At 53.7% G+C, this 16,204-nt stretch overlaps 5 protein-coding genes across 5 annotated transcripts; 2 read left to right on the top strand and 3 right to left on the bottom strand.

Annotated features, from left to right (window-relative positions):
- Nucleotides 1–290: 290 nt before the first annotated feature.
- TOP1 (DNA topoisomerase 1) lies at nt 291–3,730 on the bottom strand (the record flags this gene model as incomplete). The annotated part of the gene is made up of 11 exons (XM_076677898.1): nt 291–451; nt 520–928; nt 999–1,238; nt 1,324–1,662; nt 1,735–1,813; nt 1,875–2,026; nt 2,109–2,366; nt 2,430–2,572; nt 2,646–2,721; nt 2,786–3,541; nt 3,659–3,730. The coding sequence occupies 11 exons, from the start codon at nt 3,728–3,730 to the stop codon at nt 291–293; spliced, it is 2,685 nt and encodes an 894-aa protein (XP_076534854.1).
- A 1,432-nt stretch (nt 3,731–5,162) lies between these two features.
- On the bottom strand, nt 5,163–6,222 carry JCM15063_001108 (lactoylglutathione lyase; the record flags this gene model as incomplete). Its single annotated transcript, XM_076677897.1, has 9 exons — nt 5,163–5,228; nt 5,303–5,317; nt 5,393–5,498; nt 5,573–5,637; nt 5,702–5,715; nt 5,787–5,800; nt 5,881–5,955; nt 6,035–6,065; nt 6,156–6,222. The coding sequence occupies 9 exons, from the start codon at nt 6,220–6,222 to the stop codon at nt 5,163–5,165; spliced, it is 453 nt and encodes a 150-aa protein (XP_076534853.1).
- Nucleotides 6,223–6,496: 274 nt separating this feature from the next.
- JCM15063_001107 (uncharacterized protein) lies at nt 6,497–9,246 on the top strand (the record flags this gene model as incomplete). Its single annotated transcript, XM_076677896.1, has 13 exons — nt 6,497–6,667; nt 6,726–6,798; nt 6,866–7,039; nt 7,108–7,236; nt 7,309–7,534; nt 7,612–7,660; nt 7,726–7,821; nt 7,908–8,102; nt 8,179–8,210; nt 8,280–8,611; nt 8,682–8,718; nt 8,795–8,908; nt 8,985–9,246. The coding sequence occupies 13 exons, from the start codon at nt 6,497–6,499 to the stop codon at nt 9,244–9,246; spliced, it is 1,890 nt and encodes a 629-aa protein (XP_076534852.1).
- A 318-nt stretch (nt 9,247–9,564) lies between these two features.
- Nucleotides 9,565–12,893, bottom strand: BRE1 (E3 ubiquitin-protein ligase BRE1; the record flags this gene model as incomplete). Its single annotated transcript, XM_076677895.1, has 11 exons — nt 9,565–9,738; nt 9,816–10,016; nt 10,085–10,216; nt 10,289–10,438; nt 10,502–10,630; nt 10,693–11,295; nt 11,357–11,530; nt 11,608–12,075; nt 12,148–12,332; nt 12,415–12,634; nt 12,711–12,893. 11 exons carry the CDS (start codon nt 12,891–12,893, stop codon nt 9,565–9,567), a joined length of 2,619 nt encoding a protein of 872 aa, XP_076534851.1.
- A 2,067-nt stretch (nt 12,894–14,960) lies between these two features.
- JCM15063_001105 (DUF2237 domain-containing protein) lies at nt 14,961–15,848 on the top strand (the record flags this gene model as incomplete). Its single annotated transcript, XM_076677894.1, has 3 exons — nt 14,961–15,030; nt 15,294–15,443; nt 15,550–15,848. 3 exons carry the CDS (start codon nt 14,961–14,963, stop codon nt 15,846–15,848), a joined length of 519 nt encoding a protein of 172 aa, XP_076534850.1.
- Between the last annotated feature and the right edge of the window lie 356 nt (nt 15,849–16,204).

Raw genomic sequence — 16,204 nt, 5'->3', positions numbered from 1 at the left:
CAGAGAGGGTTGTACTGTGCTTTCTTTGGGCCCGTTGATCGGGAGGGTCTCTCGCAGTTGTATCGGTATTTATCGCGCTTTGTAACGTAGAAAGTTCGCAGGCGTCAAGACGAAGATAAATCTTTCATGTAAAACGAACGAGACAAAGCAAGCGAGGTAGATACAAGGGCCAGAGGGGACAGAGGCGAGAGCGTCTGGAAGACAACGTACAAACGAGTTTGCAAAGAGCGAGAGACATGCAGTGAGGATGAAAAGGGTAGTCCGAGACGGACGCAAGCGAAACTGGGATTCTACCAATCGAAGTCGGCGTCGACCGAATCGACTGCCCAGGTGAACTTTTCGAGGAGAGTCTTGGAGAAAATCTTGGCGAGGGGCACATCGTGCTCCTTGCACCATTGAACAGAGATTCGAGGATCGATGTAGTTGATCTTGGATGTGCCGAGCGAGATTTCTGTTTGACCCAATCGCACATAGCAGTAAGCGACGATTCGAGGGAATATCGGAAAGGAAAGGACAAACCTTTGCCTTCGTCCTTGTCGGTAGCATTGGTCTTTTGTACCAGGATACGCTCGTCAAGTTTCCTCAGCTGAGTGACCAGCTTATCTTCGTTACCTTTCGCAGTGGTGTACTTCTCCTTGCGATCGTGCTTGATCGACTTGGCCAATTCGTCCGCCGCCTTCAACCTCGTCTCCAACTCTTCGTCCTTCATCGGTTTCTCGTTCTCCTCGGCAAGTTTCTTCTGCTCCTTGTCAAACTTTTTGCGGATCTTTTCGCGCTCGAGCACGACCAGGTTCTTCTCGTGCTCATCGATCCAATCTTGTTCGAGGTCCGATTCCTCCTCAAATTCCTTCTTGTACATCTTGGGCTTGTCGGCGACCGAGAGCAGAGTCTTGCGCAACTTCATGCGCTGGTACTTGAGTCCGCGAATCTACAAAATGTGATTCATCCGTGAGTTGAGTCCCGCTTAGGAAGTGAGCGCAAAGAGGGGGGGAACTGACCTTGTCGACCATCTTTTCCATCGCGGCTCCATGACCCTTCGAGACACTCCTCTGATGGTTACACAACACGGCGACAAGTCGGTTTGCACGGTTGTACGCGAGGATCTTGTCGGCGACGGACGCGTCTTTGGGAGTGTTCTTGAGCTGTTGGACAAACGTCCAAGAAGCGTTGTAGGTACGGAACACCTTGGCGGTCAGTCCCTCCATGTACGACGTCAGGTAGCGATTGACGACTTGAGTCTGCAATTCAGAAAATTTGCCCCCAAAAAAGCCCTGTCAGCTCGTCTGCATTGATTCGGTTCTCGGAATCTTTCTCGTGACTGACCGAAAGTCGATCGAAGAGCAGGTCGCCGACTGTCTTTGGTTCCTTCTTGAAAATCTTCAAGTTCTTGAACACCTGTTCGTCGACTTCGACCTCGTTTACGTATCGGATCGAGTCTTTGCCCAAAAAGTCAAACGTGACCTTGTTCGGTGGCGTAAGCGTGACATGCTCGTAGCGCAACGAGCAACATCCGACTGTATCGGCTTCGTCTTCTCCCTTCTCGTTACCGGCACGAAGCGCGAATCGATCAATCAGGTAGACAGCTGTGGCACGTTGACGCGTAGCCATCTCCTTCGACTTGAGATCGGCGGTGTAGTCAGAACGGATCCGGTCGACGTGAGCCTGAACCGAAACGACCAAACCACGATCAGCATATGGATGAATCGGCGAAACAATCTATTCATAGCGACGCACCTTGAGCGCACGAGCCTTCTCGAACTTTTTGTGGTCACTCTGTCCCTTCAATGAAGATCCTGCGGCTAGGAACACATATCTGACGAGTGCTGACATCAGTAAATGAACGACCTTTGTGAGAAGGAATGGACAAGACTGACTTGACATTGCCATTGATGTTCTCCTTCCAGGTAGCGAGCCAGGTCACCTTGTCATCGTGCACTACGTTGTTCCACTTGTGACCTGCGGGCGCCGGAGGGATTTGAGCGTCCTTGCCAATGTTGATCGTGATTTGTTCCGGCGCAACTCGAGTCTGGTCACGGTACCAAGATGAACCAGGTCGTCCGAGTGAGCGGGTTGTGAGGGTTTTGACAGGAGCAATGCGGGAAACTGACCTTGAGCATGCCAGTTTTGGGGTGTTCTCCACGACCGCGGAACAAACCAGGCGGTTCAATCCTGAAGTTGCCAACTTTCTCCTTCCTGCCGTCGAGGAGGCACGTTTTGTACTTGTCCTCGACTTCGTCCTTGGCGGCTTTGAGCGCCTTCTTTTGTGCCGTCGTGAGCTCCTTCTTCTTGGCCTTCTCGGTCTCGAGGTACGCAAAAATGGGAGTAAAGTCACACTTGTCAAAGTCCTTGATCTGAGTGCCATCGAGCTGATTGTCCGATGCTAGATCAGCTTGATGTATGGGGGAGGAATTTGTCTTTCACCGACTTACCGGAGGGTATTCGACCAGGATCTTGAGGAAGTCGGCGAAGAAATTGGACACGAAAGTTGGGTTTTTGGGGTAGTCGGTTTCGAGGATTGCAGCAAAGAAGGAAGCGACTTCTTCCGCTTCAGGCGCGAGTTTGACCTGTTTGCCTGATCGATGCCAAAAAGCACAAGCGACGCTATCAGCTCAAGAGGAACCCAGAAAATCTTGCTCGGCACGTACCGTTGTATTTCATGCGGATTCCGTGGGGCTCATACTCGGGAGGGAACAAAACTCCGTTGTGCTCGAGGGTTTTCCACTGTCCATAAAGCCGCAGTGTCAGAACTATCGATCGGAGCGAGCCAGCAGGTGGGATGACATACTTTGGTATCACTGTTGTCCTGGTTCTCCCACCACTTGTAGGTATCGTCTTCGCTATCTCCGTCTTCAGCCTTGCTCTCGGCGTCTTCATCCTTCTTGGCCTTGCCCTTGCCCTTCGCTTTCGCTTTCGTTGGAGCTGCCGAATCTTCCTTTTTCACTCTGCTCGACGCTTTCGGCTTGGTGTCTGACGTTTCCTTCTTCGATTTCGTGGTCGTAGTAACCTTCTTCTTTGCCGGTGCTTTCTTCTTTTTGAGGGGTACGTCCGAGTCGGAAGCAGAGGGTTCGCTCAACGATTCGTGATCATCGTCATCATCATCATCCTCTCGCTTGGCAGTTTTCGAGCTCGAAGTCGAAGCACGTGAAGACGATGCACGTGGAGCGGTTTTCTTCTTCTCGGACTTGACGATCTGTGCAAGAGGTTTCTCTTCTTCAGATGAGGAAGAAGGAGAAGCCTCGCGTTTCGATTTGCCATTCCCGTTCCCATTCTTCTTCTTGTTGGACGCGACACTGTCGATGAGTGGGGTTTCGGAATCGTTGTCCGAATCTGAATTCGAATCGACACCGTTGTCGAACACGGACAGTTTCTTCTTTGGAATGTCTTGCTTGTTCTTGAGCGCGGCAACGGGAGCGACGAGAGCTTCAGTCGCGCCATTCATGACTGTGTCCCCATTCGAAGCTGCTCCATGTGCGCCCGGAGCAGAGTAGGCGATGGCGGAATCGGCGGCAGGGTCCGGAGTGGGGAGTTTGACGCGTTTGATCTGCGAAACCGTTTCGAGGCTGCGTCAGCATGAGCACGCAGAGGTTCATACGGAACGTAACCGAGCTGATCGAGTGGAAGAAGAAGCGGCCGAGAGGGGAAATAAGGCGACACGCACGAGAGGTTCATCGTCTTGAGACTCGTCCGAGTCGGCTGCAATGACGCGTTTCTTGTACGGCTTGTTGCTCATGGCGGAACGAGCAAGGACGACAAAATGGCTGACACGGGTTGAAGGACCGAGTCGGCGAGAAATTGGACCGACGCGAGGAAAAACGACGCGTGCGAACAGGTTGCGAAGGGGACGGGGCAGAGAGAAAGAGGGTCACAAAAATTCGACCAAGTCGCGATTTTCGCCCCCAAGACAGAAAACTTGCAACTTTTTTCTTCTCCCCTCTCGGCAGTGATTTCGCGCGCGGCAGAATGGCAAAGGTCTCGCATTTTTCGAGAATACGAAGCGGATTTCAAGGGTCTCGTCTTGCACGCGATACAAATGCTGTAGTTTACGCTGTTTATACTGCTGGTCGTGCATGTACGATAGAAAGAGCGAGAGAGGTGAATCAAACGACTGGTCTGCGCGCTGCACAGCTGGTTCCCGACCACCCGATTCGCGCCCCTCTCGTCACTCTCAAACTGTGTGTTCCGTGTCTTGTGATTGCGATCATGGTTCGATTTGGCTGACCTCGCTTGCACGCGCTTCAGATGCCTGCTTCGCCGTTATACCGAGGTTCATCTTGCCATCTCGCTCCCTTGTTCTCCCCCTCTCCTTGCTGCGTTGCCTTGTACTGACTAGGTGAATCCATGTGCTCTCTTGACAGACCCGTGGGCCAAGCGGGAAGCGTGGCGAAAGGTGAGTTACCTCTTGTTCATCATCATCATCTCGCTACTCTGGTCTGACCGTTACCCTACAGTCCCCCGTGTTCAGTTCGCGAGCAATGTGAGCTGTCGCGCTTTTCTCTTTCTCTCTCAGGCGTCTCCTCCGGGACGCTTTGGGTCTGATGCGCGCTCTCTCTCTCTCAAACTTGAAAGGTTCCGCAACTTGTTCCCCGGGTTCGGAATCGCAGTCGTCGCGTTCACGGCGTACGTCGCGTACGACGAGACGGTCAACTCGAAGAAGGTTCACTCGGCCGAACACCACTAGAAAACCTCCTCGAAACAACCCGGCCCCGTTTTCAACATGATTCATTGAAGCACGGTTTAGGGATACGGGAAAAGAAGGCGGACAGTGCGACGAGTAGGAGAGCCAGAGGGACAGAGAGGAAACCCCTCTAGCGAATGTAATTCCCCAATTTTTCAAAACGATCTTTTAATTACACAACGTCTTACTCTGCGAGAGCGAGCATCCGATCCTCCCACTAGGACCCCAATCGGGAAAGAGGTGATCCCATACTCCCACCCGCCTTAATTCCAAACAGTGTTCTTCAGGCAGTCTGAGCGTCGATTCTAGCAGACTGAAGCGGGCCAGCGATCTTTTCACCCTTGGGGAGTGGCAAGAGAAGAAAACAGCTTTGTTGGATTCATTCACGTAATTCAAATGACTACTGGACAGCATGATATGAGAATTTGTTCGGGGTACGAGACGGCACTCGAATTGTGGGAGGTCTGCAGGCTGTATGTATACTTCTTTACAGTCCCGAGGACTTCGGGGGAGCATTGTTGACAATCTCGATCCAGTACTTGTCCGGGTCGTACTGGTCATCAGATTCAAGGTGACATCGTCAGTGATTTCCTTCTCCTGGTAGCAGGAGAAGAAGCCAGGACGAACGATGAAAGCAATGTGCTGCAAACCAACAGGGACCAGAGATCATGTCAGCGTCGAATGATCTTCGTATGTCCTTGGACCGCGGTAACTCACGCGCATGCGACCCTCGTGGGGCTTCTTCTTGAACTCGACGCCGAGCTTTTCGAGCCTGGCGCACTCTTCCTCGAGCGAGTCGACACTGTAGCAGATGTGTCCAAAGCTGCTCGGTGCCAGAAGGGCATGACTGTCAGAACTGGCGATCTCGCGCAATAGACCAGGAAGGGAATGACGTACCCTCGTCCAGGGTCTTCGTTGCCGTTTGCGTACCCCTTGAACTCGGGGTCAGACTCGGTTCCCCACTACTCGGAAGTAATGCATCAGCTTCCTTTCAATATTCACGAGATGAAGCAGAGTTCGTATTACGTTGTGGCACAATTCTGTGTTGTTATCGGAAACCACTATCGTCAGCTCTTTCACCACGCTCTCCGAGAGATTGTCGAATTCATACCAAGGACACCCTCGCTGAGTGATACAGAGCGCCAGAGAACGGGTGATGAGCTAAAGAATCGAAGGACTTGGGGAGGGTTGAGAGCGAGACTCACCGAGACCACTTGCGGGCCGACTTTTCCTCGGCAGACAAGTGCTCTTTGCCTTCTTCGGGGAAGGCGAGGAAGTAGCTGCAGGTCAGAGCGTAAGCGTGTTGGTCACCTGTTTCTGAACCGAGCATTCGCAGAAAGGGGAAGAACAGGCGCGCACTTGGTAAAGTCACCTCCAGGAGACTCTTGGACTGTGCGGCGTGTGCATGGAAGGGGTGTAACGATCAGTTCAAGGGATGAGAGAAGGGGACAGACGAGATGCGAGAGATCGAGGAACGTACGGAGTTCCATGCCGAGGATGTTTTGGTAGAAGTCGAGACTCTTCTTGGCGTCCTTGACGCGGAACATGGTGTGGTCTGCAGTACGGAACTAGTGAGCGAGGTGGTCTCGGTGACGTTGTTGCGATCGAGATGTGGGGAGACTCGTCGTGCGCAAGAGGAGAGACGACTGACTGAGACGGGGCGCCATGGTGAGAGTACTAGTCGTGAACGATCTCGTACGGGAAGCACGAGGGAGTAAGCGAGTGAGAGAGCGAAGCATGAGCCCGAGTCGAGGGAGCGCTTCGATCGGTCTCAAAATAACCCATCCCCGCCGCCTTGCAACCTCGACTTGCTGACTCGTCATGGAGAAAGAACTGCTGCTTCCTCCGCCGTCTCCTGCGTCCAAGGCACAGCAGAGAAAGACTAGGCGCAGTGTGGTGCTCTCTTGTTCGGCTCTCGCAGTCGCGCTTTACCTCGTGCACTCGTTTGTACCTGTATGGCGTACTCACAAGACAGTTGCGACACCTCCTTCGGTACGAAGCCGTATCTTTCAAACTTGTGCCTTGTGCTCATCTCACGTGCCGAGAACAGACCGCGGGAATCTTCTGGAGTCCCTGCCCCGACTCGCTCGAGACGTACTGCTCGTTCCTGCGCGTGCCCTTGGGTAAGAACCGCAGAACGACCTCGTCTCGTGATTCCGTCAAAAAGAACTCACACATGTCGACTTTGAGACTATACGAACCCGAAACAAAATGAAACCGTCTCGCTCGCTCTGCGCATGCTCCCTGCGACCGCCCCCCCTGCAGAGCAACTCGGCTACCTGTTCACAAACCCGGGAGGTCCTGGCGGTAGTGGCACTGCTTCTGTCGTCCTTTTCGGCACCGAGCTGCAGACGATCGTAGACGGTCAGTCGCCTCTCTCGCGATCCTGACCGTGCTCGATCCCGCTCTACAATTCCGCTCTCGACTCGCAGGTCGTTACCACATCATCTCGTGGGACCCTCGAGGCGTCAACCTTACCTCACCTGATCTCGGCTGTTTCACGAGCGAAGGCGAAGCGAACCGATTCGAGCGCGACATTCTCTCGATCGGTCTCCCCTACGGTACGGACCTCAGAGTTCGATCCACTCAATTTTCGCATGTGTCCTGATCGGACGTCTGCTTTATCGGATTAGATGCGAGGGGTTCGCCCGAGTTGGGATACTCGCCCAAAGCTTCGAACGCGGCCGAGTTGTCCTGGACGACCAAGTTCGATGCGTACTCGCAAGCGTTGCAGCAGGCGTGCGATGCGAACGCAAACAAAGGGATCCTGCGTGGTAGCAGCACCGCCTTTACCGCAAGGGACATGGCGAGCATTGCTGACAATCTTGGACTCGACAAGGTCAACTACTGGGGGTTCTCGTCAGTCAATCGTCTCGCATTCTCTTCTAAGGCTACTCGAGGTTTGAAACTTGAATCATTCTCGACGAGGTTGACAGCTATGGCACGATTCTTGGAGCGACCTTTGCCGCCATGTTTCCAGACAAGGTCAACACTCTTTCCTTCCCTTTTTCATCCCTTACTCCCGAACTGAACGTGACTGGATACTACAGGTCAATCGATTCATTCTCGACGGTGTCTCGGACTCGTTATCATATACGCGCGACTTTTGGCAGTGGGGTGTCGACGGGATGACCGACACTCACAAGGTTCGCTTCGAGTCCTTCCTGCGAGCGACCGAAAGTTGCGGGTTCGTTCGACCCGAGCTGACGTCTTCGTTGATCCCCCACTCTAGACAATTGACGGCTTCTTCTCGGCTTGCGCTGAATCGGGACCGAAAGGATGTGCGCTTGCGCGTCACAACTCGACCGCGAGTGAATTGAAAGCTCGGTTGGCAGCAATCTACGAGACTCTCAGGCGACGACCGCTCGCGGTCGGTCAAAGCGAATGGGGTCCTGGTATCGTCACTGCGAGCGACGTGCAATACACTGTACGTACTACGCCTTGTCCCCGTTCACGCCCGTCGACCGCTTGAGAATTGACCAGATGCTACTGTTATTGCGCAGGTGTTCCACTCGCTCTACGCACCCAAGACTTGGTTAGCTCTTTTATGAACAGGCGTTTCCCATACATGACAGGGAGACTAGCTGATATAATTTTGGCTCAGGCCGGATCTCGCTTCTCTCCTCGCCGAAGTCGAACGTGGAGATGGTCACAGGATGTTCGAGACGGCCAACAAATGGAACCGGCAACTGTGTCGAAAACCTCCTGCCGATAATACGTTCCACACTCCGATGATTGGGTCAATGGCTTCTGCCGTGGTCGTCATGTGTGGAGACACGGATCCAAACGTGATTCGTAACGACACTTCGGTCGAAGGGTTGAGAGATTACATGCAGATGCTTCGAGACTCGACCGAGAGTCCAACGGCAGATGAATGGAGTATTTGGATCAGTCAGTGTCGTCGTTGGAACGTGGAACCGTTTGAAGTGTATCGAGGTGCGTGTTGCCGTCTCCCTCTCGGTTTCACCTGATGTACTGATCGTGTTTTCGCTCTTGGAATGGACAGGACCTTGGACGGTCAAAGAGGGCCTGAACAAGACAGCGTTTGTCTTCCTCCCCAATCGATCATCCCGGGGAAGCTTTGATACTGATGATACACCTTACGAATCAAAAAAACAGGTTTCCCATCTTGTTCCTTTCGATGACCGCGGATCCCGTCACGCCCTTGTCGGCAGCTCGACGCATGACTGACAACTTTGGTCCCGAATCCGCTACGCTCCTCATTCAAAACGGGTACGCACTTTTGTCTTGTCTTTTGCCTCGAGGGGTTCTGATTTTTCTAATGAAATTCGGCATTTCTCATGGACAGGTTCGGACACTGCTCGCTCGCACACCCTTCACTCTGTACGGCCAAGAAAGCTCGAGCGTACCTCGTCGACGGTATCGTACCCAAGATCAACACGACGTGCGATTCCGACCCTGGATTCTTGTTCCCTCACGAATCGAATTCGACCACTCCGATCATGGTGACGGCTGGATCGGACGATTACGAGTTGAAGCAGGCTTTGCACAGGATTGCGACCAAATTTACGGACGAGACTGGATCGAGGAGGTACGGACCTCTCAGGTGAAAGATTAACAAAATGTCCTGGTTTTGCGAGAGACACAAGAGACACCAATGTCTAGTCGATGTCTATTTCGCGCACATGTACGACCAGATGCTCAGGGTTTCGAAATGGAAGCAAAAGTTTTAACTACTGCTACTGAGCCGAGAAACGATGCGAAACACAAAAAGGCAAGGGGGACCACCCTGAAACGAGAACGGACAGCAGATATAACACAATCAAAGGAGAAGACGGGTTGGGTTGGAGAACGATCTGCGAGAAACCGTGCAAACAAAAAAAAAGAGGAGAGTGGGAACAACGAAGGGATGAAACGAAAAAATATGTTTAGAAGTAGACAGGTCCGACATCGTCCCTTCCAAACATGCCACCGCAATTGGGACATTTCCTTTGACGGTTTGCGAGTCGAGCGTCGACACACTCTTTGCAGAATGTGTGACCGCAGCGGTTGATGATGACGCTCTTGAATCGCAGGTTGCACGTCGAGCATTTGAGCATTTTCTGGTAGAACGAATCGAATCCGCTTCGATCAGCTTGGGCTCAGGTGATTGCGCCGAGCATGGGACAGAAACACTCACCGAAAGATCTGCATTGTACTTCTTGAGCTCGCGAATCTCGCTGCTGTCCGCTGCGGGGCCAGCGGCAGCAGTAGCAGTCGCCACTTTGCTGATGGCCTGTTGCAATTGGCGTTCGACTTTCGCGAGCTCTTCCTCGGCCCGTTTGCGCAGCCCTTGTTCATTCTCCGCTTGCGAGATTCGCTCCGTCAACAGCGATGTGAGCTGCGAATGCCGATAGAATAGATCAGCCTGGTACTGGAATGGGGGCAGACACGGCTCGCTGAACTCACCTCTGTGATTTTTTTACTGTTCTGCTCAGTCCTCAAAAGTGCTTCCGAGTTGTCCCGGCGGAGTTGTGCGATCTGGTCGGCGTAAGCTCGCACGTTGTCCTGGTGCAAAGTGATCTCTTTCTCGGCGGCAGTCTAGATCGGCGCCGACAGGGTATCGTCAGCCGTCAGACCGAGAATGAGAAGATGCTCTGCGTTGAGACTGACCAACTGCTGAGTAAGGCTGTGTTGAAGTTCTGATACGCTCTCGACTTTCTGCTGCTGCTTCTCGGCGAGTTTGGTCAAGACCGTGTTCTCGTTCGTGAGCGCATCTTTTTGGCGCATCGTAGCAAAGTATCGACTGTCGGCTTTCGCTTTCTGCTCAAGGACAACCGCTTTCGTCAGTCTACGTCTATTCGATTTATGTGTCCGGATTCTTACTTCAGCGCCGAGCCTCTGCAACTTGTCTTCGAGACTAGCGAGGTTGAACACTTTCGAAGCGTTCTGTTCGTCGAGGGCCGACCACGCAGCTGATAGCCTATCGATCTCACCGTACAGCATGTTGGATGCCTGCAAAAATAGAGACTGTTCAGCTGCGCACTGGATCAAAGACACGATGGAACAGAACATACAGCTTCATGGCTTTTGACCTGGGCCTCAGCTGCCTTCAACTCCTGATCCCGCTCCTGCAGTTTTTGTGCCAGCTCCTTGATCTGCGGATCACTTGCAGCGTCGGGTCCAAACACTTTCTCAAACTTGTCCAATTTCTCCAGCGCTTTCGTCAACTCGATCCTCGCCTGCGTCTCGCTCGCGACAAGTCGTTGTCCGTCTGGCAGGTTTCCAGAAGTGGCGTACGACTCGAGCTGACCTTTGAGTGCCAACAAGAGTTTGTCGGCGGTCTGGAGCCGAGCTCGCAAGTCGTCAGTCAGGTCTTCCTCGGTCCTGTCTTGTTGTCCTGGATCGATCCTCATCTCGACGCCTTCGAGATCTCCATTCTTCGCTGCGCGCTCGATTCTCATCCGCTTGATCTCCGACTGGTACACTTGCATACGCGCCGTGCGCGACTCGGCGAGCGTCTTGAGCTCTTCCAATGTTTTCGACCGCTCGGTATCCTTCGCTTTGATTTCGGCAGTTTCGGCTTTGAGGTCGTCGCGCGCAGCTCGCAATCGGTGCAAGTCACTCTCATTCGACGCGAGTCGGGCCTGCAATTCGTTCAATTGCTCGGTCGATTCGCGCTGCGACATAATACGGTCAGCAGTGGACGAGGCGATCGTTCGAAGGCTTTGGATAACTTACAATGACATCTTCGCGGAAGGTTTCCATCGCTTCCCTGAATCCGTCCGCTTCTTTGACTGCTCGTTCTGCTTCCTGCCGTTTCGTTTCGTATTCTCCGGACAAGTACTGGACATGAGTTTGCATCAACCTGAATGTAGTTGACTCTGCGACCACCTCATCTGGTAGATCCACAAGCTGCACGCCATTAAAAATTGTGGACGTTAGCAAGAGATTAGTCAGGCAGGAAGATGGAAGAAAGCGCCAGAACAAACCTTGACTCTCAGACTGTCAATCTCGTTTTTTAGCTTAATCCGTTCTCGCCTCATGTCTTCCAACTCTCGCCCCCTCTTGTCAACGACATCTCTCAGGTCCTCCAGTTCTGTCCTGGTGGCTTCCGACCGCGCTGCCTGTTCCTCCTGATTGGTCGTTGTCTCCGGATCTGGTTGTCCCGCATGCATCGTTGCTGTTGTCGTCGAAGGTTGTTTGCCTTTTCCGCTTGCCGCGCCGTCCTCTCTCGTCCCGGTTCCTGCTACTGTCCCATTGTTGCCATTCAGCGACGCCTGCGCGGAATTCGGTTGAATCGTAGAATCGCGACCTTCGAGCGCAGCGACCGTTCGAGACTGGTACCGATCGAATTTCTTTTCGGCGCGAAGCAACGCCGTGTGGGTCGCATCGAGTTCAGCAAGGGTGGTCTCGTGACTGACGCGGAGCAATCTGAGAGCTTCTTGCGATTTCAGAGACTGATTTCGAGAGCGTCAAGGATCAGCCAGGATCTTGACGAGATGGGCAAGAAGATCAGCAATGTAACCTACTTGATCGAGCAGGTCGCGACATTTCGACTCGAGTTGAGAGATTGTGGTCGTTTGGTCTGCATCGCTCGAAGGGTGATGCAAAGCTTGAAGTTGCTGGAGCAAATGTTTCGTCTCCGAACTGCGATACGACAATGCTTCTTGTAGCTCCTCGTCGTCGAGTTCCATATTGGTCAATGCAGGAGAAGCTGAAACCGGGACGGCAGGCGAACGAGAATTAGCAATCATTATCCATGTATGAGACTCGAAATTTCTGAACAAAGAGCTCACTCGCACGTCCGTTGCCGTTCTGACTCGGGTTTGGGTTGCTCGTACTCGGGAGAATCATCGTTGCCTCTTGAACCAGCAAGTTCCACGCGATCTCGACTTTGCTCAACCGGACCTCGCACGTCGAGCGCTCAGCACGCAATTGTTCGAGTTGCGTCTGCGTACGTTGATACTGTCGTTTGTACGCCAGCATTTCGCGGTAGATCGCCTCTTTGCGAAAACTCTGTACGAGATGGCGGTGAGGGAGGGATCAGCTCACGCTGGAGAAAGTGGGGAGAGCGCGAGAGTGGCCGACTCGCCTCGAGTTTGAGGTCTTCTGCAGAAGTGTCGTCGTCTGGCTCGCGTGGGTCCTCAAGGTCGGCAGAGCCGAGTCGGAGTTTCTTGCTCGAGGGCGCATGATCGGCGAGAGTAACCCGTTTGCGATTCGCCGAGTCCGCAGGCATCGCGGATGCTGGTCCACCGGGTGATGACTCTCCGTTCATCGTGACAATGTCGGCGTCTGAAGCGGCTTCGCGTGAACGGAGGGCGGAGAAGACGGCGCGCGTGAGCCGAGATTTGCGCGGTGTTTGCTCGCGCTACGGCCTCGACTGTCACGTTCGCTGCAGACAGCTGCTCTAGTAGCAATTTGCGGACACGAGCGATACGCGTCGAGGGTGCCGAGAGCGAGAGACGCGAGGATTGGAGGAAAAGTCGCGCGACGCTTCTCCAGAACGACTCTCTCGTCCCTCTTCACTCTTTCCCGACCACAGGTTCCGCGACTTGGCGGCCGTGTATCCGAACTCTGGGCGCGCGCGCAGCAAGAAATCGAACTCTGTTTGAACTTTATCCCGCCGCGATTTTGCACGTCCTGCTCAGCGACCTATACGTACGATGGCTCTTCTGGCTCACGAGTACAGACATGGCTGCGCGGACCGTGACGATCGTGATCAAGTGTCCCATGGCAATTGTCAATCAACGTCGCTCGCGCGACATGGTCATGACACGGTCTTTTTTAGATGCGCTGCCCCGCTCGACCCCCTTCGCGGGCGCTCTCAATCTTGCGGACATGCAGATTGACCGAAACTGATCAAAGTACACCATTTGGTATCCAGAATCTGGCGCGAGGCGAGGCGGTGTTGCACGACACACATTGTCGGCATCTCGGCAGAGACCATGCAGTACGGGCAGCACTCTTGCCCGTTCTGCGGAGGAGTTTTACCCTCGACTCCGACGCCTTCTTTCGTTCTCCGCGCACAGACACTCGTCTCCTCACCCGAGGCGAAGGAAGAGGCCGCTGGGCGTCTGATCTCCCGCTCCCGAACACCGCCGACTTTTGTCGGTCGCACGTCCAACTTCTGCAAGTCTTCCCTTCCGGACTCGGGATGGGTTGGCCCAGCGAGGTTGACTAGGCTCGAGTCAAGGAGTGAGCGCCCCTTTCCTCGCTTCAACCCACCTCCGTCCCACCTCCGTTTCGTACTGAACCTTGAGATCCTTCCTTTAGCTCACTCCTTGACTCGAGCCCAGTCAACTTCGCTGGGCCAACCCATCCCGAGTCCGGAAGGGAAGACTTGTAAAAGCTGAACGTGCAATTTACAAAAAAAGTCGACGGTTTTTGGGAACGGGAGCTTGAGCCGGCCTGCGACCTCCTCCTTCGCCTCACGTAAGAGACAAGTCTCTTTGCGCAGAGAACGAAAGAAGGCGTGGGTTCGGAGGGTAAGAGTCCTCGGCAGAACGGGCAAGAGTGCTGCCCGTAGTCCATTTGTCCTGCCGAGATGCGAACGATGTGTGTCACGCGAACCGACATCCGCGGAAGAGCCGAGTCGCGTAGAATCTCAATGAGAGTTCTTGAGATACCTTGACGAGAGTCGTGTTCCTGTGGAGCTCGATGGTCGAGGCCGAGGGAAAAAGAGGAACGTGCGGACAGGAGGTGATCACAGCGGTCAGCATTCGAGGGCGGGGAGAGAGCTGAACGAACTCGCGAAAGCTTCACTCATGCCGTCCAAGGTCTACAGGATCATCTTGCAGTGGACCGACGGTTCGAGGTGAAGGGTGAGGAAGAGATCAGAGAGGCGATCCTGCCGTCTCTCCAACTCTCCGACTCCGCTTCTAAATTCAGGTAGACCTATAGGGAGATAGAAGGCCCTATGCAGAGGACTTGCTTGCAGCCCAAACACGCCACGACGATTGTGAGAAAGCGAAAGAATCGCTAACCTCCCCTGCAGTATTTACGATAGTCGTCTCTCGTACAACTTGGTCCGCTTCAAGAGGCAGCGTGACGAATGACTAAAATTGGTAGTACGCTCTACGATGATAGCACGCACAGCAAGAGAGGAAGGAACCGAGGTGAAGTAGCCGCGTTTTCTCGACCAATTAAAAAAAAAGTTCTCCTATTGGTTATTCTCAACCTTAACTTGGGTGTAAGGCATCAAGTCAAGACGTCAATTCGAGGGGAAATCGTTGTCATAAGTTCTTGTCGAACCTCGCTCATGCTTCGCTCGCTCCTCTCGATTCCGCTATTTACACGACTATACGCGACCCAAGTCCCCCTTCCAGCGCACTATCGATTCGCCATGTCTCGATCTGAGCAGTCGACCCCGCGCGAAAGCATGAACGAGAATTACATCACCGAACGAGTATCTGGTACGAACCCCGCTTCTCGCCAGTCTGTATTCTGCCGAGGGGACAGTCAGATAGAAGTCTCTCTGCGATCGACCGTGATCGCTCGCTACAAGCCAACAGACCATCCCTTTCCCTCCGAGTGGGGCCCGGGACAGACGAGCTCAAGATCGACATGTCACCCTGGTTCAAGAACAGTCCAGACTAGTCGTTGGCGAGGAGACTAGCAGGTCTGCATTGAGGAATCGTTCACTGACCTGACCTCCGCTTGTTTCCCTTCGGAGCAGTCCTCGACCAGCCGCTCGAGCAAGCTCCAGTTGGGGATGGCAACACGACCGGATTCTTTCGCAACAACTACTGCGACGCATCGCCACTTGACCCGGGAAGTCACACAGTCGCAGCGGTCGTCAACAAGGACTTTTTGGATTACTCTGCCAGTTGAGTCTCTCGTTTCTCCCACGGACAAACCTATCAAAACTACCGACGAGTCCTGGACGAATGTATGTTCTGACTTTCGCACACGGTGTATCGATTGAACTGCAGGCGTCGGAAATGACCTCCGTTCGTTGTTCCCGTCAATCTACTCTTCCTCGTCGAGTCCAGAATCGCCTTCCTCGAAGCCCTGCGTGTGGTGTCTCTGCGCGTCTCGGTGGGCTCAGGCGTTGAGAGCCTCTGTGCAGCACCCGCTGGGAGAAAAAATCGTTCCACGAGTGATCCTCGAAGCGACTCACAGGAACGCGTTGCGGGACGGAGGGATCGACAAGGCCGAGCTCGACAAATACAAGTGGAACGAAGCTGCTGCTGCTGCCTCGGGAGCCAAGAAGGAAATGATTGGAAGGTAGCCTCTCGGACCTCTCTCCTGTCTCTCATTGTCAATAGGAACCGTTGACCTGTGCAGACTGTCGTTTGGCTTCGCTCGAGAGCCCGTGTCAGCGCGTACGAGGCAAGCGAGATAGTCGACAGAAAGGTTCCGAAGCGCATGTCGTGCATGGATCGAGCGCGAATTGTCAATCACCGCGGGTCACGGTGAAAATTCCGACTTCAATTTCCACACCGGGATACTCTAGATGTAGAGAGCTTAGCGGGTAATTCACCGCGGGTCACGGTCAACGTTGCGCCAGTGGGGTTTTCTGCGGAAATATCCAGAGACAGAGAGTTCAGCGGACAAGTACGCAGACCTCGAAAACTAGTGATTCCG

Source organism: Sporobolomyces koalae (assembly GCF_050403365.1).
Source record: "Sporobolomyces koalae JCM15063 DNA, S_koalae_JCM15063T_v1_ctg11, whole genome shotgun sequence".
NCBI classification, from domain to species: Eukaryota; Fungi; Basidiomycota; class Microbotryomycetes; order Sporidiobolales; family Sporidiobolaceae; genus Sporobolomyces; species Sporobolomyces koalae.
Note: the sequence above shows the minus strand (reverse complement) of the source record. Positions and strands in the feature narration are given on the sequence as shown.